Source organism: Thunnus albacares, chromosome 8 (assembly GCF_914725855.1).
Source record: "Thunnus albacares chromosome 8, fThuAlb1.1, whole genome shotgun sequence".
Taxonomy (NCBI): Eukaryota; Metazoa; Chordata; class Actinopteri; order Scombriformes; family Scombridae; genus Thunnus; species Thunnus albacares.
In genome coordinates this window covers 13,060,691-13,087,777 of record NC_058113.1, presented here as the reverse complement: position 1 = coordinate 13,087,777, position 27,087 = coordinate 13,060,691, and the positions used below count along the sequence as shown (strand labels likewise).

The 27,087-nt window shown below is 37.5% G+C and overlaps 1 protein-coding gene across 1 annotated transcript; it reads right to left on the bottom strand.

The window, feature by feature from the left end:
- Window positions 1–1,774: 1,774 nt before the first annotated feature.
- LOC122987736 (lysophosphatidylcholine acyltransferase 1) lies at window positions 1,775–26,869 on the bottom strand. Its single transcript, XM_044359754.1, has 14 exons — window positions 26,409–26,869; window positions 18,365–18,504; window positions 16,308–16,522; window positions 12,988–13,100; window positions 12,829–12,889; window positions 12,416–12,474; window positions 10,812–10,846; window positions 9,591–9,645; window positions 9,161–9,243; window positions 8,500–8,625; window positions 7,795–7,948; window positions 7,185–7,283; window positions 6,487–6,628; window positions 1,775–6,207 (listed from the first exon to the last, which is right to left on the bottom strand). Exons 1-14 carry the CDS (start codon window positions 26,529–26,531, stop codon window positions 5,984–5,986), a joined length of 1,629 nt encoding a protein of 542 aa, XP_044215689.1. The 5' UTR covers window positions 26,532–26,869; the 3' UTR covers window positions 1,775–5,983.
- Window positions 26,870–27,087: the final 218 nt, after the last annotated feature.

Below are 27,087 nucleotides of genomic sequence, written 5' to 3'. Positions count from 1 at the left end.
GCTATGATAGACAGGTGTCAGAACACAGTGCATTGCAGCTTTCTGCGTATGGGGCTGTGTAGCTGCAGACCAGTCAGAGTGCCCATGATGACCTCTGTCCACTGCTGAAAGCGCCTACAATGGGCATGTGAGCGTCAGAACTGAACCATGGAGCAATGGAAGAACATGGCCTGGTCTGATGAATTGCGTTTTCTTTTAGGGGGAGGAGACGACACCATGATGCACTATGGGAAGAGGGCAAGCCAACGGAAGCAATGTGATGCTCTGAGCAATGTTGTGCTGGGAAACCTTGACTCCTGGCTTTCATGTGGATGTTACTTTGACATGTACCACATAGCTAAACATTGTTGCAGAACAAGTACACCCCTTCATGGCAACAGTATTCCCTGATGGCAGTGGCTTCTTTCAGCAGGATAATGCACCCTGCCACACTGCAAAAATTGTTCAGGAATGGTTTGAGTATCATGACAAAGAGTTGAAAGTGTTGCCTTGGCTTCCAAATTCCCCAGATCGCAATCCAATCGAGCATCTGTAAGATGTGCTGCAAAAGCACGTCCAATTCACAGAGGCCCCACCTTGCAACTTGCAGGAATTAAAGGACCTGCTGCTAACATCTTGCCAGATACCAGAGGACACCTTCAGAGGTCTTTTGGAGTCCATGCATCAACGGGTGAAAGCTGTTTTGGTAGCACAAGGGGGACCTACACACTATTAAGCAGGTGGTTTTAATGTTATGGCTGATTGGTGTATACTGCTGTAATTGGACTCAACATTCTGGGGTAACCTATAAGGGACTGCATGTTCACTGTTAACCTCCAGAGGGAGACATTTATGCAATGAGCCAGCAGGTAAGGATGGGACTTTCTTTCCTCTTTGATAAACAAAACTACACTAAGGCATACGGGGTACTCAATGAAAATATAACTGCTAAATTGATATTAACATCAAACTGCTTTTCATTTAAGACCTTCAGCTAAAACTTAAGATGCAGAATAACCTTGGTTATTAAGTATAAAGATAACAGCTGCATTTGTGGACTAGGACACAAGGATATGAAGTCCTTCTGCCATCATTTACTAGCAAATTATCAAGTACTTTAATGACATGTAATGCACCAATAGAATTTCTTTACCTGTTAAAGAACTAGTACTTTATATTGAATACTTGCTTCAACTTGCATAAGCTTTATCACACATAATCAAAGTAATTTCACTAAAGATCTGCTCCAGACATGTTTTAAGACACAGTAACACTCTGCTTGGAAAAATTTGTATCTGGTATGGTTTTTCATTAAAGTAAAATTACACCTACTGCTTGTCTGTGAGATACAAGTGTTGCTCATTTTGAAAGCTTTAACCACTAGACACAGGATGTCACTTACTTCACATTCTCAGTGTTGGTTGCAGAGGTGGCTTCAGGTTTCGCATCACACTTGTGTAAAATGCATACAGAACCACATTTAGGCTTGCAATGGCAGACAATTATGTTGTACATACAGGTCTTATGTTCCCCCTTCAGAGGACAAAAACAGCTTTGTAGTATCAAACTCTGCACAGAAATCATTCTGCAGTGTGAACGCCCAAGTGAAACAACACTAGTTTTTGAGCATACCGGGGCTTTAAGGTCAAAGTTGACTATGCTTTGGACAATTCACATTAACAGAATGGACTTTTTTCAGTGTAGTTGTATAACTATAACAGTCACATCTCATCACCACATCATGCTGCAAAACAAACACACTGCTGCCACATGACCATTGTGACAGTGACACAACTGTGTGTTAACTTTTCTTTTTTTAATTAAATCCAAGAGTCACATGAACAAGTTACATCATAGCAGTCCTAAACAGACAAATTCAAAGTAGCTTGCAGTAATGACTCTTCATCATCAAAATGCATTAACAAAATAAAACCTGTTGAGTATAGAAAAAGACAGAAAGTAAAGCTACAGAGAAAACAGTTTAGTTTCTTAGTCCACATACAATAAGCCATCAGAAAAACAATATCGCTCTGTCAAGAGTACACAAGTCTTTCGTCTTAGGCTCACTGCTGGACAAACTGGTAAGCAGGCAGCAGTAGCATAAATACAAGTTTCTCTCTTACAAGTTGAAATGTTCTCAGATTGGTAGCAAGTAGAAAAATGAAAGATTCACCTCTAATGAGGTATTTGAAATAAAGTGTGTGAAACAAGTGTTAAAGAAATACAGTATTTTCATAAATCCCAAATGCGGAATTGTTCTGAATGTAAATATTGAGTATAAAATGTATTTGACTTGCTGATGAAAGATAATTATATCTTTTAGACTTCCAGAAGGAAATTTTCTCATGTTTAAAATAAATAAACAAAACTGCAGTAAGGGTAACTGTGGCTTAACACATTCCATTCTGGGTCAGGTCTTTAATCATTAGTTCTCTGTTTCAGTTGTAATTCATAGTCAGATTTCCTCACCTATGTACAAAAACAGTATGGTTTCCCTCCTACAGACAGAGTGAATTGTGAACTAGCCACCTGTTCTGAAATCACATCACTACGGGTACATTAAATACTTTTCCATTCCACGGTGCAAACAGTTTTTAGTCATTCAAATCTGTACAATGTTGCCAAGTCCTACAAGTTTACAAAGCCATTCTCGAGCTACAAAAGTTCAACAATCCTGAGACAAAGCAGAAAAGTAGGTCTAAAAAGTGTTTTAGATGTTTCAACTAACCAAACCCTTACAGTACAAAAAAATGTGGGGCAAGGGACAGCTTCCTTTAATTTGTGATCCCTAATTTCCTCTGTGCTCCCAGTATTATAGCAAATATATGACAGCAAAAACTATATTCATATTAACAAAATTGAGCTACAATACTGTAACCTACGAACTTAACATGCTTTACAGCAATGTGATATTTCTTTGAAAAATAAAGAAAATAATCTAAAGTGCAAGCACAAATACATACAATTTTAAAAGGGTAGTAATAAGGGGGCAATACTAAAAGCATTGTGATTAAATATATCAAAGGTTAGTTTATATTTGCGTACAGTCTGGAGTGTTTGTGCGATGCGGCCTGTCATGTGGTGGTAGACATCACCTCAAGGCCTGACACACTTACACACTCACACTTTGCTTAGTTCAACCTGCACGCCTTGAACATAAAAAAGTCAGTGGAGAGGGAGAGAGAGAGAGTTCAAACAGGATAAAAAATGTACATTTGAAAACCATGATTTCTTAGGAAAATGTTCACTGGAGATCAGCGCTTTGAGTAGTTTCTGATTGTGACAAGATTGTCTATACATTCTCTTTTTTAGCATAAAAATTATATAGATTCAAGGCTATCAGTTTCCATATGAAATCTGCATTTTGTTTCTAAGCAGCCAACTCAGCGATAATAGTAATAATATAACAATAAAACTTTACACCGTGTAGGAGGAATACAGCACAAAACAATCGCAGTATTATACAAAGAAAAAAAAAAAAAAAGAATGTGGCTCATTTTTTTCACCATCGATACAATCTGCAGAGGAGAGAAGATCACAGATCTTTGTCATGGCAGTGAAAATAAAAATCATTCATATACGTATATCAAAAATTCACTAAATGTCCTGCATTTGGAATATTCAAAATACATATCAGAACTCTTCAAAAGCATACATCTTGAGAAGGCTTAGACAACGAGATGTGAAATATTGCTTCACCAAAAGCCGTTACGGAGATACATGAAAGTATGGTCATGAATCTGATGGGAATGTGATGCATGATAAAGGGTAAAAAAAAGTTGATATCCATTGTCAAAAAGTGAACAAAATCTAACCATGAATGCACGCATCCCGGGTACAACTGGCAACAAATGGGTTTCGTTTCATCAGCTCAGGAGCGGTGTTGATTTCCCTTTTTACATAACAGTTTTCTTACCAACATGTAAATCACTGTAATTTCTAAAATTTAAAAAAAAAAAAACTTAAACTTTGTTATTTTGTCTGCTTCCAGAGACATTAAGGAAAAAAGATTTAAAAAAAAAAAGCCAATTAATCAATTTTTGGCAAATGATTGAAATTAGCATCATTGTGTTGTCTAGAACGTACACAATACAGTATGATTTTTATCAACATACTAAAGTTGTCAGTTGATTGTAGTTTCAGATTTGTTACTCAAGATTCTCAGATAAAAATCAGACAAAAAAGAACATGGAATGGATGCTTGATAATGTCAGAGGAGAATTGCTTCTTTCCAGTATCAGTGGAGGTAACTGTGTCCAAAATTCAATAATGTAAATTTATCTTCATTAAGGGCAAATAAGACAAATATTTGCCAATTTGAAATTTTGTTATCTTAAATATTCCTTCATTTTAATTCAATTTCAAAGTACATATCCACCCGTGTTTGATTAAAAAATCATTTTAAATTAATTGTGACTGGCCATGGGCTGCATGTCTGTGTACTGAGAAGTAATTCAATCACTTCCATTAACGTTTTTTTAACCAATTATATTAACAAATCTGAAATGAGGCATTATTGTTAACAAAGATTCCAAGTTGGTCATTCAAATATGATTAGGTGCAAAAGTGCTTAGATCTCTTTTAAAACATGCCTCAGTGAATAAAAATGGCACAGTTTCTTTCATGCGCATGAGCTAGCAAACCAGAAGAGCCATTAGCATGAAGGTCAAATTTACAGCTGACTGAATGTTTAATTATTACATCCTTCAACACACTGGAAGAGTGGGAATTTCCAACAGACTGAGGAGTTATATGGAGTGAATCAGGTAGGAATGGTTAAAAAATATATGGCAGTGTAAGGCAGAGAGGGAAGTATGATGACCTTGCCTTTGGAAAATCCAACTTAGCCACCAAACCGGATGTGCTTTCAATGGTCATACATTGTGAACTCCCACCTTAGAGCCATTACACCACTGACTGAAAAGGACAGTACAGACATGACAGGTGACAGTTAATCACCTTATGCATTTTTGGTCCACGTTGTGTAGTTTCAACAATAAAAAAAGACACTTGAATTTGCTAAACCTGACAGAAATGACATGGATGAAGTTTATGTGAATGAAAAACGACTGGGCAGAAGAGTACTGATGTCATAAAAAAAAAAAAAAGACATGCATGTGACCCAGTGAGCGTCAAAAATGATGACATCATACAAGTTATATTTTCCATTTTTGTCACTGAACCCTGAGCTAAATCAAATATATCATTGTATATATGTGTATATAACAGGCTCATAGCAATTATGCCCTTCTACTCGCAGAGACCTGAGTTCACCTCAAACGTGGCTACTGCAGCGAGATGCTTCAAGTGGTCAAACAATTGTCACTGGTACCCTCAGGCCTTCCCTCTGTAGATAAATATTCCTCAATACTGCTAAAAATACCATGAGCCCATTCATTCTGCACTTTCAATTCAAAAGGCAGCTACCATTTAAGAAAAGAAACAGGTAAAAGTTACAAACAAAAGAGAATCGAACACTGATTTCACTAAAAATTAGTTCATTTCACTGTCGGGGCTTTTTTTTCTTCTTGCTTCCCTCTTGTTAAAAACATGCACAGTCAGTACGTTGTTGGAGGGAAAATAAAATAAAATAATAAAAAACAAAACAAAAAAAAAAGAAAAAGAAAAAACAAAACAAAACAAAAAAAAAAACACTTTTGCCCCAGGAATTTTAATAAGTGCTTGCCCTTCAAGTATTTAAGCATTGTATCTGTAACAGCCATTGTTTGGCATTTTGACGATCCTCACTATGAAAAAATTAAAAAAAAGGAATTTATAACAAAATAAACTGTTATCAGGCTGAAAATTACCTCAGAAAATTTTATGGACACAATACTAATAAAAAAGGTAAGGTAAACTTCTTCATTTTTGTAATTGTAGTTACTGAAATGTAGTCCCTTACTGTTCAAACATGTAACTAACTACCCACCACTAACTATGTGAGACATAACAACCTCTCACCAGGAGAGGTGTTTGGTTTTCTCCCACTACGTCTTAAACTATTTCAGTTGTGTTTCTTGAGGAGTCCATCTATTGTGCCATCACGGTTGTTGGGGCTGAAGTCGGGGCAGATACCGTTAGCTGTTTTGATGGTGGCAGTGCCTTGAAGGTTCAGGTTGGGCTTTGTTTGGTGATAGTGGCAGGGACCACTGTGGAGGCCTACGTTTTCTGTGTAGAGGTACTCCTCAGCAAAGTCTGGGTGCTGCTCCACAAAGCTTCTGAACTTCTCTATAAAAGACACCACAAGAGGGCGACAAAGACAAGACAATATTACAAGAGGTGATAAAAAAAATGTCCAGAGACAAACTGTAAAGAAAAAGCTAGAAAAGACCATGAAGTGATGTTTGCATGACAGAGGTGAAACACTTTTCCAACCCTCACCTATTTGAATCAGTACCTGAATCTAGTGTGTACTACTTTAACCCAAATATTGATTAATACAATCCTTATTTTGAACTTAAGTTGGTTATCAATGAATGATAAGGGAATGTTTGTTGGGATTCTTACCAAATGTGATCTTCCCCGTATCTTCAGCGTCAATAGCAGTAAACAGGTGTGACACACTGAGGTGATTCACTCCTAAAGCTGTCTTGAGTATAACTGCCAACTCCATCTCTGTGATGGCACCATCCTCCTCTGCCTCAAACATCTGAAGATAAAATGAAGAAATACAGATGTTACCTCTGACTTTGCCTTTGGCCATGAGACTCTGACAAGGTTGTCAGATTAGGTGCTGTTAACTCAGTTTTTTTCTGAAATGATACATGCTATTATAAATAATAAATCAGTGCTCAATGGATTTCATGAGGCCCAAGGTCACACAGCTTTCTCAACTCTAAGAATTACGTAAAGCAATTCAAGTGAGAACATGAAGGTGACTCAGCTATTTGGTTTTCATTCAACCACAACAGATCATTTGCAATAATAACCCCTAAAAGACCATTTCAATTGATGTGATGAATGCAGCTCTGAGCATGATCACTTGGAAAACATTTTTTTAAAAAAACACTCTGTGTAAACATGCATCACTTTGCTATACACTAATGATGGAAAGAACAGTTTTATTCCACTGCTGTGCGAAACCTATGAAAACCTCCAGTGTATGACATTTTAATGTGGCAAATGTCACGCTGATTCCAAGCAAGCACAGAAAACTCAATTCAGCCTGGCACTTAGATAAGCATAAAGCTTGAGACAGAACATACCTTGAAGGCCAATTTCATCGTTTCCAGAGTTTTGGCAGGTCTGCATACAACAGATAAGGCTATCACATATTCTCTGATATCCATGCAGTTATCTTCATGCTGGAAAAGTGAGAGAAAACAAGGTGTTACAAAAGATGAAGACAGAGGATGTGAGCAAGTATATTTATTTATTTCACCCAAGTAGCTGCAAGTGCTCGCTGTTTAGGCCAAGAACAGATTGCTACAATAAAACCTATTATTTGTATGGGTGCTATATTGCAAATGTATCCCCAAATGAAAAGAAAGGTGATGGGATTGGTTTCAAAGAAGTATTTGGTATTCAATCCAGCCTCCAGTCTTAACAGGGTTTTTTATAGAATAACTTTGTAAACTGACTATTCATCCATGCTCTAAAATGCAGCCCATACTGCTTAATACATACATATCACATATGTTATTATGTATTAATACTATAATATTGTATTCCAGTTCTATATTTCCAGTGAAAACAATAAAACAATGTGAGAGACATCCTGAAGCAAAAGAGACATAAAAACATAAGTCTGTTATTTAGTCTGAGCAAGATGTAGAGTTATCATGGTTGTGACTGAAAAATCTCTTTAGTTCTTACCTCATCAAAAAGAGCAAACATGTCTCGTAGCATGTCTGAAACTGGCACATCCAGGAACTGAGCAAAGTCGTCCAAGCCCAGCTTCTGTCCCTCCAGCTTCCTGGATCTGTTCCCATATTCCTGTAGAACCCTCTCAGTGTTTCTGGGTTTCAGCCTGGGACAGCGAGGGAAAGAAAGTTTGTGTTAATAACTTGGCCATAATGTGCAAGGACGTTTAGAAAACCAACCATCAAATGTAAACAAACAAGAATTAAGTTAAAACCAATGCAGGCAGTAGAGACTGTTTCCATGATCATTTTCTCATAATTGCCAACGTCACTGTTGGACAAGAGAAGGATGTGTCGGCCATATAACTCCTCTGATGCACTTGGCCTTTCTAGCCGCTTCTTTTGCCAGAGAGGAGTTCCACCAAGAAGGCGTAGCATGTGTGGAGATCACACTGTCCCCTCCAGAGACCTTCTTTTGCAGGTGCAGCAAATGACTAACCAGTAGAAGCTACTGGCACAATAACAAGAATATGATCCCTAAATGCCTTCCCACCCAAGCACACTCCATTGCATTTGGTGGAACACAGAACCACACCGAAGGTACAGCCAGAAACTGAATCTGGGTCCCTGCGGTGTTGAGTTAGTGTTTTGCCTCTGTCTCACCCTTGTGCCCCTTACTTAGATCTCTTTGATGCATTGGAAGGTTTGAATGACTCACCCCAGTCTCCTGACGAGCTTGGCAAACTCCAGCAGACAGGTGTCGACTGGCAGTCTCAACTGGCCTTCTGCCATGGCCAGCTGGCAGTCTTCAAATGAATAGTCTGTGATGGGTACCCCCAGGGCTCTGAGCATAGCAAAGAGGAGACAATGATGGGACATGAGTGTGTGAAAATCGATAAAAAATTAGCTTTACGCTTATAAGGCCAATATAGCAGCCGATATGACTACTTTGATGTTGAGAACAATGTGTACGATTTTTTTGTCTATCTGCAGGACTCAAGTTTCCAATCCCACTCTTAAAGTGGTGAAGCACAGACTGTGGTGTATGATAATACAGGTATTAAGTGCAACATGAGCACAGTATAAGACAGATAGTAAAGTTGGGTAATATTGAAACACAATATTATATACTCAGCTATCAGAATTATGAAAAAAGGTATTGAAAAGTTTATGCAAGTGATGAGCCATCCCCAAAGCTTGATATGTCCTTTGGTTGCATAGACCGACAAAACAAAAGCAATGGAAATGACTTGTTGTTCATAAGTAAACAATAAAATTAATTAGGTATTACGCTGTAACTGTCAACAGTCAAACTTTCCTTTTGTACATTCAAAAGGACTCGCTGCCAAAAACCACACAAACAATAAATTTGGACTTACTTAGCCATGACACGTCTAACATTGATAGCAAAGAGAGCAGGATTCTTTTTCTCCTCCTCTGAGGGTGTGTAGATAGGAAGGAACTGCAGAGAAAGCATAAAATCCAAATTATTTACACTATGCAATATACGTATATTCTATTGATTATGGACAAATATTTATTTTATTGCATGAAATTATCCTTAAGACTTTTTATTTCCATATACAAATTCAGGAAGACACAAAGGAGAAAAAAATGTATGTACTGATAAAAAGGAGGCCGAAGGGTCAACATCTTATTACAAGATAAAGATAAAATGGAATCAATGACAGGAGCTTCCTTTCACTTAGCACATATTTAATAATTTGGAATACTACAGTGGTGGGTAAACAGGGCATTATCTAAAGTCACATTGATGCATGCAGTATGGAGATATACCTTCACACTTACCTCAATCTCAAACTCATTGTGCAACTGGCAGAGTGTCAGCCACAAGATTTCAAACCTGGATAATAACAGAAGATCAACAACAAAAATAAATAAACACATACACAAAGAGCCTTAATCAGGGTCCATGCCTGAACTTGACAGTGAGGATATGCAGATGGTTTTAAAATTTCTCATTTTTCACAATTTGTTGTAAAATGCATTCATATTTGTGCCACCAATCCACACACAATATCCCATAGTGACTGAAAAAAATAAATAATTAAAAATGTTTACAAAATTATATTATATGTTTATCTCGCTACTTAAATGACAGATTTGGCATATTCTGGGGTATGCTTCTCACTGCTCTGCATGCCTGGATTGGAGCAGAAATCAGCAGGTGTTTTTTAATGTTTTCAATAAGTCCAGGGTTAAGATTGGCCACTTGATGACAAGATGCACGCAAGTTAAATTTAGAGCATCAGGGTAAAGGGTACATATACACATGTAAGTGTGGTATTAAACCTCACGTCATGCTTGGAAAGAAATGTCATTTATACTCTATACTATATGCCTATTGAGTTTGTATTTGTGTTAAAGAATTGAGTCAAATAGCGTTATAGTATAGTTCTGCTCAACTGAGCTGGAAGACAGCCAACAGCATACAGAGATCCACCATAATGATGGAGGCCAAATCAAAACAGGACATAGAATTCTGAGGACACTACTGAGACCAATAACAAGGACAGTCTTTCTCCTCCAGCCATAACTAATCTGCTTCCACTCTATTTGAGCTCTCATTGTGGAGATTCTGGTTTAGACTGCAATGTCAGACTAGAGGCAGATACCATCACCAAGCCTACATTTTTTTTGTTCCCATTTATTTTGTGTTTCAGTCAGAATTGTCAGGTCAGAATAATTATCTTCTTGTACAGTGTGGTTGCTGTTGTAGACCTGGATGGTGAATGGATGAATGATTTATGACATATATAAACTTTGGTGATAACTGTCTGGAAGAACGCAAAAAAGGGGGTGGGCATATTTTATTTACTATAAGCTTGAAATGTGGAGAGTGTAAATGCCATTTCTGCTCTATCTTTACCAGGAAACAGAAACTGAAGCACACCATACACTACCAGTTTGGACACGCTTTCTCATACAAGTGAATGGGAAGGTGTGTCCAAATTTTTGACTGGTACTGTACATTGGTAACAACTATTCAATTTTTAAAAAAGTACTTACGCTCCAGGCCCTTGCCACGTCCATGTGATTGTGTCCTGTCCAAAGGAAAAATAAATAAAATTTAAATTATTTTTCCGTATACCTTTTCTTGACCAATTATTAACTTTCACTTGCAGCTGTTCATTCTGCATCCAAATAGGAGTAGACACCTTTTATGCTTGTCAGGACACTGAAAACCAGATTACTAGTAAAGGCAAAACATCAGTTCCCATATATTACCTCTTTCTGGCTACTCAAACAAACAAAACAAAAATCCTTGTTCAGTATTGACAAAGGGCAAAGTACTCAGGTTTTCCAAGCAGAAACTACTTGTGTAAACAAAGTTATTCTTAAGGTAACCCTGTGGAATTCAATAGATTAATCACAGTTTAAGAACTGGCACCACTGTTAAGTTTTGCAACCAGGGCTTAAAGGTATAAAAGTTTGGTTTAAAACATTACAAAATTAACTAAAATTATCAACTGAATGTGAAGAAATAACAGTTTTGACATCATGTCAAAGACCTATATATTGTGTTGCAGAGATACCTACTGAAGTTATCATGCTAACCAGCTAGCTAATCGTGGAGGCTGAAAGCTGCTTAAATTTTCGCTTTAGGACTGTTAATATGTGACTTTATTAATTATTAATATTTTTTCAGGCGAGAAAGTAACTATGTAGGTTCAAAATAATCTATTTAGAAAGCTACACTGGTGTTGTTATTGCTGCAGACAGGGGAGACATCAGCTGGTCATGTCAGCTGATCAGACAGACTGCACCAGCCATTTGGCATTGTAGCACATAAGCTGGATCAATATTGAAATATCATATCAATAAATTAGTTTTCTGTTGGATTACTGTGTTATAAAATGGCATGCAATTGATAAAAAAAATGATGCTGTGTGACAGAAAAACTGCTGTTTTACCATTAGTGAGTTCTGTGACATTTTATGATTTACATCTACCCTGGGGGCATGTGTGTAACTATTTAGTTGTTACTCAAAGTTGCAATACATGACATTCAGCCACTAGATGTCGCACTAGAGCACCAACATCTCAGACCAAAACAAACGTGTGTGTCATTTACACGGCCACCAAAACAAAGAACAGAAGCTCGGATAACAACACACACAGAGGTAGTGTGACTTCATTCACTGGTAAGGACGCCAAAGGCTGGAGAACATGTGTGATGCAGTGTATACAGTTTGTGCATGCACCTTCAGAGTGCTGTGTGCTTAACTGAAAAAAAAAAACAACAAAAAACATCACGATTTGACAGTCAAAAAGGTCGATAGGGATTTAAATTTTATACCAAGATAGAAAAAAAGATGAAAAATTAAGGTTGTGGCAAATGACAGTGTTGATTTTGTTGGCCTGAGATGATATGCTTATCTCCCGACTGGATACTATCACGATACTTGGGTGTCTGATTCGATTCAGGATTGATTCTCGATTCAACACCGAGTCTCGATTGAATGAATATGAGGGCCCGCCTTTGAGAGTTAGGCAGGGAAAACTCTGGTTCTAATATTAAACAGATATTGATTTGTTGAGGCATTCAACAAAAATGTGATAGCGATTTCTCTACAAAGCTGCGTTTCTGATATATTCATCAAGAATCTTACCAGTTTATTTGGGTAACGAATCACCACAGGCTGCACTGGTACAGCTGGGATGAAGGCTCCTACAGGACAAAAAAAAGACACAAAAGATAGATTGTACTTTAAATTTCATACTACATATGTATAAACAATGAACTGGATTGAAAAACAAATGCATGCAGATTAGAATAGTAATTGCAGATATAAAAAAGAGAACTAAATGATATATTATGATCAGCCAGTGTAACAACTACAGAAATATAAAGGCAAATAAAGTCCACCAACCATAAAAACAACCTATTGCACAGCCCTACTTCATACCTATTTGATATTTATAGAGATAGGAATTTATGAAATTTAAGAGCCAAATTAGACATTAATTCAAATTGCCATATAATTGAAAGAAGAGAGGAAAAATTATAGTGAAAGAGTTTTACCTGGCTTAAAGGTGATTAGGCAGGATCTATTGGTGCATGTTCCTTCTGGAAAAATCATTATCTATACGAAAGAAAGGAAATGGTTCACAGACTAGAAACAAAAGGATACTACTAAAAATGTTGCAAAAGAGAGTATATATGCATATTCCATTCACTTACCTGAGGCCATTCCCCTCCAGAGTGAGCTCTGCGTTTGATCTCCTCCACGGTCTTCTTTCTGGAGTCCTGGTCTGATCGTGAAACAAACACTGGCCTGATGAATTTAATCAGAGCTGGAAGCAAAAGGCAGAGAGAGAATGGAGGAAATACGATAAATACAGAAGCAGTTAACTTTTTTCTATTTCTTTTGACAGTTAAGAAACTAAAGCTTTATTGGAGTCGGAGGGGGAAAATCGACATCCAGTTAGAGTGGGCGTACAATATAAAACACAAGAACACAGTCAGACCTCTTCACTAAAGTTGGACACATGCCATGTCTGTATTGCCCCAAACAACAAATATTTCTGCAATAAACAGCATTATTATTACTGTAAAACAATCTGTTACATTAAGTAGCACAAACACTTCACTGTACCAGCTGAGATAAGCCGACCAGGGGAGAGAGAGCAAAGCTTCTCTATATCAAACACCACTCAAATAATGTCCTTAACAAAGCACTTAACTCCAAATCACTCCAAAAGAGCTGTACAGTGGTGAAGAGTGGAAAAATGTGGCTACAGTGAAACATTCCTCTGTGTTAATGCCACAATCATATAACTGTAAAGCAATGCTGAATAAAAAGGCCTGTTATCTAGCAATATTCTTTGAATAAAGACTAGAAGTGGGGATAAGCTGCTAACCTGAAAAAAAATGTCTCATTTAGATACTATATCTTCTGCATTTAACACATGGTCATGTGTTCCTGGACTCTGGTTGCATGAGTCAGATGAGTCTCACATGTTGATTACACATGCAAGGTTTGGCTTTCCTCTCTGATTTTTTTCTGTTTAGAGGCCAATAGGGTGACTTAAAAAATCCAAGTGACACAGAAAAACTAACAGTGGCAGAGCAGAGATGTAGTATGGAACATCTGGCTGGGTTGATGATGATAAGTTGTTCAGAATTTGAAACTGAAATTTGTAAATTAAGTACTATAAGTATCAACAAACTAAATCCATATCCTAAGAACTAAAGATAGTAGATAGTAACTTGATCTGTCATTTTTATGGACAAAATAATTAATCCAGAAGACAACCGGAAGAATAATTGATAATGACAATAAGCATTAGAAACACACAACTATCCACTCACCACTCCAACTTCCATTTTTCTTAACAATGCAAAAGTCTGCAAAACTTTTTCTCACTGATGTTACACCACTTCTATCAATGTCACTTCCCTTCTTGAGGGTTGTACTGAATAATGCAAAAAAACACAAAGTTGTTGCATTATGATTTGCACAGTGTATAATCTTCAGGTCAAAGATTAAGGGTGTCTCTAGCATTTGAGACCTGCTAACCAGAGTTGATCTACAAAGGGAAAATGTACAAGGAAATGAAAAAAGGAACAGTGACAAGACAAAGACTGTGTTTAAATATTCTAGATTAGATTTGCAGGGGGTTGTAGATGACAGAATCTCATCCTTGACAAAAATAGAAAAAACAGCTAAGTCCATGTTTCTGGTGGCCCGGAGACATAAATTCAAAAAGAAAGGGAGAGATAAAACAAGTAAAGGAGAATGAGGGAAACATAAGATGACAAAAGAAGAGAGTGAGGCCATGAGAAGAAAAAAATTGATTCCAACTGTGAGCTGTCTGCTGACAGGAAGGGATTAGGACTCGAGCTAGTACCCTGAGAGACACTGCACACGTCACTGTGGCTGATCAGGTCTTAATGCTTATTCTGGATTCCACTTGGCCCGGCATTGGTGCCTGGTTCCTACTGCAAGGCTAACAGGACTAGTCAGACTAAAGTTACAAAGGCACATGGATGATCTTCATTAGCATTTTTAGAACAGCCAAGTGTAGAGGGAGCAGACACACACAGACACACACACACAAAAGAATCTTGAAATTGTAAGATGTTCCCCCTCACTGTCATCCTGATGAAAAGTTAACTCAGGCACTGTGCAATAACCCTGAAACACTATAGTACCCAGCGTACCTACAAATTATATATATTTATTTTAGTCTACAATACATTTCACTCACTGCTGTATATCTGAACAGGCTGTATATACTGTACATAACCACCTACTAAGTGTATAAAGTAAGTTATTTTTACTATTCAATATTTATCTCATCACTTTATCTCACACTCTTCACTTCTTTTTCCACTTTATTTGTATCCTGTTTACAGTTCACAGAAACTGTTTCACCTGTATATAGTCATTCCTTGTGTATATTTCTGAAGATTGTTGTTTTGTTATTCTATGTAAGTACACTGAGAGCCATGAAACTGGAGTCAAATTCCTTGTATGCGTTAACATACATGGCCAATAAAGATGATTCTGATTCTAACTATTCATTGTTTATGTCCCTCAGGTTCCTTAGAAACATCATCTTAGGTGATTGTATGTTGTATCACTCAGGCTGGAGGTAAAGTGGTTGATTACTTAGTAGGCAGAGCAGGAGGAGGCTAAAATAACACTTAATTTTAATGTCCAGTTGCTATGCGTAGCATTTCCTCTACCCTTATTAAATTGATTGGTCAGAAATTCCAGTCCAGGTTCAAAATTTAGGCTGGTCGGCTAGCTGACAAATCTGTCAATAATGTCAAATGAAATCATGGGGCCATGGTTAATACTGGCAATTATGCCTGATAAGCTAACCATTACCGTTTAGTTTCTTTTCTCTCTAGCATTAAGTATTTTCAACATGTTGTGACTTGCTATTGAGTTATTTCCTGCCCCAGTCTGAGTCTGATCATTTATCCGTAAAAGAACATTTGATTTTTGCTTCCTTTTGTCATGGATGATTTAATGACAGAATCAAGAGAAAAAAATTTGAAAAATCAATGACTTATTTTTGGACATAAATTCTGCATTCATCACAGCAAGGCAAGTGTATTTTTTGTGTGTCTATCCATTTCCTGCTATACAGTTACTATGAAAGCTGTACTTGGCTTCAACTCTGTAAAAATTCTCAGTTAAGTAGATTGGGCAATCCCCACTGTTTACTGATACAACAGCAAAATCACTGAAACTGTTAGGACCTGCCCTTTACAAAGTAGCTTTGCCTGCCTCAAAGGCTCAAACAAGGCAAACTGTATATACACAAACACGTGACTGAACAAGTTTGGGAAAAACTCTACCTATGCATAGAGATTCTGCAACATCAGCAACATTGATCTGTACCACTTTCATAAGGAGTGATAAAAGTTTAACTTTTTTTGTTTGTTTGTTTAGGAGTCAGCAGATTACCCATTACACTCATAATGTAGATAATAGTCATAAAGATAACAGTAACAGCAATATGTCCATGTATGTGTTTGTTACTTACTGCCCCAGAGAGGTATGTCCTTGCTCTCGGCCTTCATGACAATAGAGGCCATTGTCATGGTGACTGGGATGGCATCAAAATAAGACGAGTGGGGTGCCAGGGTGAGGATGGGTGCCTCTGCAGGTAATGCCCTTCTCCCTTTTATAGTCATCCAATGGAAACCTCCCGCAAACCACATGACCCGCATGATGATCTTCAGAATTATGTCGACCAGTCTGAAAATAGGATGATTCATGTGTGAGGGTCCCTTTTATTTCAATTGAAAATGGAAAGAAATACATACACTGCATGGTATATTACACTTCAACATCAAACATTCAATGTAACAGTTTCTTAGCATCCACTGACAGCAACAGCGTTTGAATAGAATATTAGGGCTGGATGAGTTTAGGGTTATTTCATCTCCAATATCATTATCAACTATTCATACTGTATAAGAGCTGTGGCAGACAATAAATAGAGCAACATGAGTAAAAACAACACAATGACACTAAAAAATAAGAAGGGACGTCCTGATCAAGTTTTTTTTGGACCCAAACCCTATCTCAGTCCGAATCCTAAATGACACAGCTAACCAGGGCACACTCAAGCTACAACCTGAAAATGAGATGAGATATAACCCAATTCATCCTGAAAGAAACTTCTGTGCCAAAGATGCTCAGTATAAATAGTAAAAATAATTATGTACATAGCAGCAAAAATATGCAATGCTGAAGAATCTGACATATTGTTATAACAAGGAAAGCCAACTGAATTTGGCACACTTTATTTTTACAAGCTATTTGATCGAAATACTCAAGGTCCTGGTCCCTAAGTTGATAAGCTTAAATTGTTGATATGATATAAATGAAATTTTAACTATGAGAATGTGACTCCATAAATTTATATGATGCAATCAGCTACATCTCATTTTACTAAATAAGACTTAATCACTTTGTTGATGTTGTTGGAAGTACAAAAACACTGGCAACTGGTAGTACTCCAGAGGGGACTTCATTTCCTCACGATGTTTGGCTGAGCACAGACACTGGGGCTTGCAGAGAGCACACAAAGCAGACAACAGCCAAGTTTCATTTTAGCCTGTCATCAAGTTACTTACAGAATTAACATTAATTAACAACAGCAGATATGACATGCGACCACTGCCGTTTCTCATTTTAATTGGCAAAAACAATGGTTGGTACTGGCTAAAAATGAGAAGCTGCTAACTGAATGTTTTGTACACTGCTACTCTTTGCTAATAAGAAAGAGAGGAGAGTTATAAAATTTTGATAACAGACGTTTCAGCGTCAGAGCTTAGTGAATCTGTATATTTTGCTAATGTGGATGTCAGAAGGTGATGACATTTTCACATTCATTCATTCAACACTCATTTTCACTCATGTGTGCACTGTAGAGTCTGGCTGTAGTAAAGGAGAGTAGCTTTGCTGACACTAGTAGGTCTAGGTGGACAAAACACAGTAGAATACAGTAAGGAAAGGACTGGAATTCAATCAGGTTTATTTTAAAATATGCCTGGATCAGCCCCAATACAGCTCAGGACATCTATAGGCCACAGTGGAGAAAGTGAACTAGGTGAAGTGAAGGCTAACGTTATACTTGAGATAAAAATCTTCGCAATTAAAAAAATAAGAGTACTTTGTCAAAACACCTGTTCAACACGCATAAATATGTAGAAAAGTGATATTTTCATGTGCTTTGCCTGTAGTCTCCTATCCACTGCAGGTAAGTTTTACACAACTACAGTGAGCTGATTAGGCTGATAGCAAAGTGTTAGGAACAAGCTACAACGAAAGCTGTTCGTATGTAGCCTAACTGTTTAGCTTGTAAATTTTTAACGTTTATTAAAATTTGGCAAATTCTTGTAAACCTTTAGCTACTGGCTGAGACAGCAGCCTCTCCTCCCTCTACCAGTGGTACCTGCAGACCGTGAATCACACCAACTGCAGAGGGAGGAGGACGGAGAACAGGAGGAATGACTGAAGTGACTGATTTCTATATTCTCTATTAGGGTTCAAACCCCGAAGGCACATATATGTATACAGTAGGGCACCCACCTCCTCCAGAGGCACTGGGGTTCGACGGTGGTCTCGGAGCGTCCTACTGAGGCCAAGAAGGCAAAAGGCCAAGCCAGCAGCATCATGAATGCAGCTATGAGAAGACGGAAGGGGAATAGTGTGACTGTCATAAATGCTATCTGTAAGAGAAAGGAAAAGAGAAAAAGGATTAAAGAAAAATAGAGTTAATTCAATAACAGTCATGTTGGTACAGTCTCCATTTGATTTTTGTCTATGCAGTATGTCCACCACGATGAGTCGTGGCTGCCTGCCGCCCTGAAGATAATGCCTTGTGTATAATGTATGTGATCTATCATCTATCTCAGTTTATAGTTGTCACAGGGGAAGCCCCGTGATTTTCTCTTCTGCTTTGTTCATTAGGTGCAGTAAGCAAATTATGCATTACACTACTGCTGACGCTAATTTAACAATTTCAACATAACCCTTTTACAATAATTGATTTTTAACGTTAAGGCAGTGGTAGCTGTTTACTATGAATTCAAAAATCAACATGTTACCAAAAGTTAAAAAACACATTTTGTCATGAAGGCCGTTTCAAGAGCATAATTGTTTATATTATATCTCTAACAAAGCACAGTAAAGAAAAGCACATTAGAAAACAACAATGACTTTATCTTATGAATACCAATGAACTAATTAGTGGTCTTTTCCCTTATGTATCTGTCCTATACAGTACCTCTGGTCACAGTAGCCTAAAGCAGTTCAGCAATACAAAACACCTACAATCCTACCCAAGAAACTGCATGTCTTATATACATTAGACAACTGAGATCATTTCCATCATATAGTGTAAATTAAACTGAAGTGCAAGTTCCACAATGCATATTTACCACCCTAACTCTTAACACCTCACACACCCCACAAACGCCTGAAACATTTCCACTCACAATATAAGTATATTTAAACCTGTGTCTTCAAGGGTACAGTATCTACAGCCACATACACTGACATGGCCATGTACACACCACATATGACCATGTTTTTTATTCTTGAAGGCTCTGACAAAACATAGCACTTCACTGTTTGGGTCCAATGGTGACTGACTGTTTACTTTACAGCTTTTTATGACCTTCTAATAGCAGCGCTTATCTTCTGTCAATATTTGTCTTGATAGCAACCACTACTGGGGAACATGGAGTCTATCTGGATTATCTTATCTGGAGAGAGTTCTTGTCTGACAGTATAGTCAATTGAAATCAATCAGATTACAACTTTCTTGATATCTGACAATGAGAAACACTGCACTACAACAAGCAACAGATACATTTTGCAGACTATTTAACAATTGGAGAATGGTTAATCTTAAAGTTACACTTTTTATGAAAAAGGTTTTTGCCTTTTTATTTTAAAACATACCATGGAATGAGGAGTGTCAAAACGACATTACACATTCATTCTACCACCATCAACACAGTGACACAACCCTCGTTTCCCTTTTCTTTTTCCTCAAAACTGTTTACTTTCCCAACATTCTCTTAAGATACATGAATTAATGATGTTAAATGTCTATGCAGTGTACTTATCTCTTAACAAATAGGCTATATGGTATACAGTTTTGAACAAGAAAGGACAAATCATGCAGAATGTACTTTTTTCTTTAATAAAAAGGGGCCTTTCTTAGAATAAATGAGAAGGATTGTATAATGCATTTGTTAAAAAATTTATTCAGACCCAAAGCATGAGAGTGCATGAATGTCACATGGAATTAAAGTGTTAGCAGTGTTAGCAAAGCAGAGAGATTATTTGTGAGTGAATTCAGGCATTGTACCAAAAGGCATCTTTAAATTCATGTAACAGAGCTTGTCTTTTAGAAGTCATTAGGAAACACAAAACACACATATTTATGTGGTTTGCTATAACTTGGAAATGGTATAATAATTGCCAATGCAGGGCCTACATTATAACACTACTGTAAATATTGTACATTGTATTAAACTGAACTGGGACTTCTTGGTATCAAAAAAAATAAATAAATCACTGTAGTTGTAAAGGAAAACCTTCATTGTGAACCATGTGTGATAATTTTGTTTTTCATTTATCTCCACTCTGATGAAGAAGACCTCTAAAGGTCTAAACGGGTCATGCAACCGAAGGATATGAGAATCATCCCGGTGTCCCTGTCTCTGTGAGTACAAACATCTGTTTCAGTGGCAGTTTCACATCGCCCATCATGTAGCCAAGCCATTTATCATACTTTTTTCTCTGCTTTTTTAAGTGTGTAATCAAATAGGTCTATATGTTCTTCAAATAAAAAAAACAAACAAGAATGGTCACAATCTATGGTTTTTCTTCACCAAATCCACACTAAAATAGGAAGTTGGCCTAAATAAGAAAAAAAAAAACTGATACACAGTATGATATATCAAACGGATAGAAAGCTTGAAGTGTGACCGTTTTAATGGTAGTAGAGGTGTGTATAAGCTTACTGATTTTCAAAAGCAAATGTTTAATGCTTACAAACCTAGACAATTTCTTCAAAATTTCTCAATGTGTTTAAGGCTAGTGAGAAGCTGCAGCAGAGCGGTTAGTTTCTCTAACTAATTGGAAGTTGTAGCAGGGATAGACACAAGTAAGATTACGATAATTATTAGTGCATCATCTCAGTAACCACATGTTCTTATATGTATTTAAGATCTCATGCTGTGACATATTGGGCATGTAGAATAGCATGAGGAACAAAAAACTGTTGAACAATCTGCTCTAGGCACTTAAAGCGTCAGTTCTCTTTGCACAGGATGATCATAATTTGTCAAGAGTTCCATATCAATGTCAGTCACACTAGGGGTGTGCGATATGACAATATTAGATTGTGATCAATTAAAATGTCTCCACGATCTACCTTCAGAGAGATCGTTGGTATTGTGCTACAGTGCAGATTATATCAGTTCAGCTCTGTAACTGAACGCAGTCTGCTAGAGGGGGTAAAAGCACCGACATGGCAAGCACCTCATACCACATTTCTAATCTGCTGAAGAAATTGACCTCCAGTGCCAAGGACCTCAGGTAAAAACAAGCTCACAACAGAGCAAACTATCTGCACGGTTCACATCAGGAGCCCAAACTGTTGGTTTTTAATGGTAAATGCAACGAACACAGCGAGCAGCAGCGTTTGTGTCAGGCCTCACTCTTAGTCTGCCACCTGTCTGAGCATCATCACATCGCCTGCTCACCAGTAAGATCATAGATGTGATGCTAGGTAGTGTGTTTGTGTAATCTACAGCAGTCTTAATGTCCTGTTGAAATGCTCACCTGCTGTACATCATGTTAAACTGACAGCTGGGCTGCAGGTAAACACCAATGTTTAGTGGTTAGCTTGCCTGTTAACAGGTAGCATTAACTTCTGTTATGCCACAAGCTAGCATTATGTCACCTGTGGTGTACTGTGTTGGTGCCTTTTTTTAACATGGTGTACTTCCTCCTAGTTATCCAAAACGACACATTAACACACTAACACAAAATAAACTGTTTGCTTTTTAGCTGTGAAATTAGTTTGGTTGTACTGCAATATCTATTATAAACAAGGCCAAATACACTCACTACTTTTTAATGCATCTTTGCACACCTGCTCTTATTTATTTATGGAACTGTTTGTGTTTTAATGTAATTTTATGTCTTTCATGGGTGTATGTTTTTATGTTGTTTGTGAGCCCCTAACCTGAGTTAAATTTCTATCATTATGTGATAAAAAATAAAGTTTTTTACATGTTGAGTACGGTTCAGTAACTTGCAAAACAGTCTGAAAAACCAACATGAAAAAGAATCATGATACGATTGTAGATCGTGATCTTGCCTGAAGAAAATTGTGATTTGATATTTTTGCCATATCGCCCACCCCTAAGTCACACCACTGTTAGCAGGCACCCAGACCACAAATAGCACTGCACTGGTGTGGGCATATTGTTTCAGGTAGCAGTGAGAAGATGAAAAATAGTAATACAGCTATGAGTTCAAAAGGCTTTTAAGGAGGACTTTATTCATAATGACACACACCCTCAGGTCTCGATGACAGGCAATACCTTATACTGTTAATTATTTTGATGCCAATCCACAGTTTAAAAAAGGAATAGTGATCTAGGCCTATATAGTGTGGGAATGAGCTATTGACTCATTGCCGCTTTGGCAGGCTCAAATCAGATTTAGGTCTTTGTTGGGTTTTCACAATAAATCACACAGGAATGTAAATTAAGCCTGTCAACACTAAGCTGAGAATTAAATTATCCTTACCATTAGCAGCTTGCCCTCTGACATCATACCAACTTTTAGGGTTTAAGGCTAGATTAAGACTGTAATGTTTGCTGATACCTAAATCAGTAACAAAAACATTGCAACATGTTCTCACATTAGGACTATGCCCAACACAGCAGATCACTTAATTATCTCATTGAGAGGCAAAACTGCAAGAGCATCTTTGTGTGGATTAAATGGTTGGGTTACTGAATTACAGTATAGCCTACTAATAAGGACCTGAACAAGCCTACACAGTTTAAGTGATTGAACAAAGATTTGGGGCAAGTGTCAACTGAGGCTATCAGCCAGACATCTCCACCTTATTACCTGTGCCCCCTTTTCTGGACGGCTGTCCCTTATGCCCCAAAATAACTAAAACTCCCAGGTGAGCAAAGAAGTGAAATGTCTCCAGCTCCTGTCAACTGTATGTTCTACTGTACAGACTTTTGCACTGTGAGCAACTATGCCAATTTGGCTTACAAACAAGATAGTTTTTAATTCAGCTACAGCCTATTAGCTCTTGAGCTTTTTGCCTATTCTTACAGGCAGCAGCTTTATTGTCTAAAACCAAGCATACCCTCATGGCCTGCGTTAATCCAACAAAACTCATCTGTTCCTATTATAATCTGCAATCTGTACAATTTGTATGGAGGGTTTTATAAACATAGCAAGAAATTATATACCGACTTACCAAAATACGATTTGGACCCATTCTTATCCATCTGTGATCAACCATTCAAACCCTAAATACTTAAGTTTCATTGCAGTAACTGCCTGGTGAAACAATCCCCAGTCATCTCTGTGCCATTCGCTTACAACCTATCAACCAGCACCATACTTTTATAATAGATGAGGGGCACATACTACATTGGCAATTTCTCTTTGAATCCAAAAGTAATTTGGTTGGTTTATAAAATTTGTAGACAGAATTATTGCTTTTTGCTCTACACTTCAATGTTTCAGTTCATATCGAGTCTTACTTACACTGCCATGGATGTGAAAGCAAGACCAATGCACCATGAAGAAAAAGTTGATTCAAGTTACATCAGAACAACTAGGAAACTAATTTCCATCCTTTCATGACCCATTTGTGGATCAGCACTTAGTGTTTACAAGAAACCAGCTTTAAGGGTCTGATTTCTTTCATTTCTTTGCTAGACCATAACATCTAAATGCCACTGTACAGGAAATAGGGGAGTTCTATGTAACATTATGCTATTCATTTTTGGTCAACATATAATCACAAAGTAAGTTGAGCAAGGTTTTACAGCAGTAAGTTTTGTACAAAACTTATGATATATATCGATACTGTGATATGAGACTAGATATAGTCTTATATTCTGGATATTGTGATATGGCAAAAGTGTTGTCTTTTCCTGGTTTTAAAGGCTGCATTTCAGTAAAGTGATGTAATTTCCTGAACTTACCAGACTGTTCTAGCTTTTATTTGCCTTTACTCGCTTAGTCATTATATCCACATTACTGATGATTATTACTAATACTACCACTTATAGTCATCCCTACAATACAATACAACAATTGTCGCAATATTGATATCAAGGTATTTGGTCAAAAATAGTGATATTTGATTCTGTCCATATCACCCAGCCCTAATTTGTGATATTGGGCTATGTAAATAAAATAAAAATACAAATAGAATTGACTACTTACTCTGAATAATATAATATTTTTTTTTAATTCTTTTTATCAGAGAAACTAGGCAGCCTACCTATTTTTCTGGCTGTTATTCACCTGATATTCTTGTTTTGTGACCAAACTTTAACATTTTTGATCAGTTTTACACCGTTCAGACAGAACAGCACGAGCATATTAATAGCATATTAATAAAACTGTCTTACATAGCCTACAATTTCCCCTCAGTCTTTGTCAATTGAGCCAGGATGAAAGTGATGTGTGTGAACCTCCCTAGGTCACTATTCTTCCTTGTAACAAGATACTCTCATATACCTGCTAAGCTAGAGCAGCGCTATTCATAAAACTGAGGCTTTCCCATTAGACTGAAATTTGTTACAGAAATACCTTAAAGCTGTGTCCCAATTCCGCACCATTTACCAATATATAATACAGTATTCCATAACCTTTATGTTAAAACTTTTAGTCATTAAAATGCGACCAATAAATATAATTTACTATACTGTACCAACAGAAAATAATTTCCTATTGGAAAGTCAAACTGCGACTTTTTGAAAGGTGCTGCCAACTTCATATTTGGAAGCTTCACAATGAGAAAGCAAACTGTTTTTCACAAGATTTATACTTTTTTCCCACCAATAAAACACCCATGTGAAACAATTTTAGAATGCATGCTGTCATTCTTAATGATACTTTATTTTTGTCTTTTTTCTGGTGTGAATGCACTACATACTTAAACATGATAAGGGTTGATAAAAAGCATTTAACAGGGAGACAGTTCAACACTTCTTATCTCTATTGACACAAAACAAAACATGGTTTCCAAACCACATCTAAATCCACGTGTGACTGTACAAATGTATGTTTCACTGAATCAGAAGCTATTCACTCAAGGTACTGATAAATGCTAACTCATGGTTCAGAGTGGAAATACACACACACACACTTTAAGTATTTGAGCTATTCTGAGAGACGATGCAAAGTGAACTGCAAAAGGCCCACATGTCCCTCCAAATTTATAAGCAGCCTAGTTTGAAAGAACAAGGTAATTCAATGCTTACCAGTATACAACAATGAGATGAGGTTTCCTTCATCTGTACACTATGCGACATGTTGCAATGTTTGATCAAAAGGCACAACTGCCATATCTGATATATCAATTAAGACGGTTTATCTGGGGCACATTGTCATTTCTGTAGAGGCTGCACCCAAATAATACATTAGCATAACTTTTGAGTATTTAAGCTAAAAAATATGAAACCAGTGACTGCAAGGTTGAAACAGTCTACAAGTTAACACCATTTACAATAAAGCCTGAAAGCTCTAAATCTGATTATCAACTGCATTGACGGATGGTTGGACTGCATGTCAGCTTTGTGATGCAAAATTGTAACACTGTGTCAAGAGGATGGTGTATTTCAAACAAGAACTACCTGTGAATTTCAACAGATGTGAAATATTATATCCAAGTCGTAGATGGGGAAAAAATGAACATGACTGTCAGTTTTCCATCTCAGTTGTCCACCCCCCACATCCACACGTGTTGGTTGCTGGTTGAGTGGGACGCACCAAAGCTGCGTTAACCAACAAAGCAGGATAAATGAAAAGGAAGCTAGAAAACGGCACCGTGTTTGAAATATGTAGTGAATGCAGCAGAAACATGAAACCTGAATAAAATATACTAACCTGTGTCCTTGTATTTAACAGCTAAGATAACAGTTAAAGAGCAACAAGCTAAGGCCCATCCTGCACGGGCGGCCATGCTCATCTAACTGTATTTCATTTAACTAGATTGTTAGCGGATTCCTGGATGAGGCAGGATGGTTTTCATATTTTCACACAGTCATGTGTGGCATTCATAGCGCCGCTGCAGCTAAATACCCAACCATTTTCTAACAGACCATCCGTCCTTTATCGCAGCGTTGTAGCAAAGCGTTAAGCCAACAAGACAGAAGACAGAAAGCAACATGTATGTAGCTAATGTTAGCTGACTAGCTAGCACTAGCTCAGCTGACTACATGCGAACAGGAAAAAAACTGACAAGTTAAATGATGGTGACAGCCTCTCCACTGTGTTGTTCAACAAACTATTAAAGCAGCACGTCAACGTGTCTATAATACACTTAATGAAAACATAATATTACCTTTGCCTTTTCCAGAGGAGTGAATTTCAAGACGTGTACAAAAGGGTTTCTGAATGGAGGAGCTTGGTCCATCTTCTTTCCGTCTCCCTCCGCAGCACATTGCCTGTTACTCGGCAACCTCATTCTTACAACAAGTAACGTTGGTCGGTGTTGAAACTCAAATCTTAATATTAACAACAGAAAACTGAGTCCGCCTGAGAGGAACAGTATTCACGCACAACGCAGTTTCCCCCTATCTGTCTTGCACGGTAGCTAATTGAGGTGGCAGTGCAGGGTTATTAACGTTATCTTCCTTTCCCGGACAGCATGGAGGGATAATGGTTAGCTCAAGGATTAGCTGGGGATATTTGAAGTAGCCGATATCTTTCTACCGACAGTGCGCAGGACGCCGTCCTCCACACCGCGTTCCCCAACCTCTCCGCTAGCCCTGGATGCTAACGCAACCACGATTCCACTCCCGACATCACGCATGCGCAGGACCATCATTCGAATCAAAATCATTGTGCCGAGCAAGATGTGATGCTGCCTTCGCAACTACGCAAAATGTTGTAAATTTCAAAACTACAGCATACCTATGCAATACTTTTCTACTATTGGCCAAGGGGATGGATACAGTATAGCCAACTCATTTACAAAATAGGCTTATTTTGTTGCCACTGTTATGGCTGTGATGAAAAAA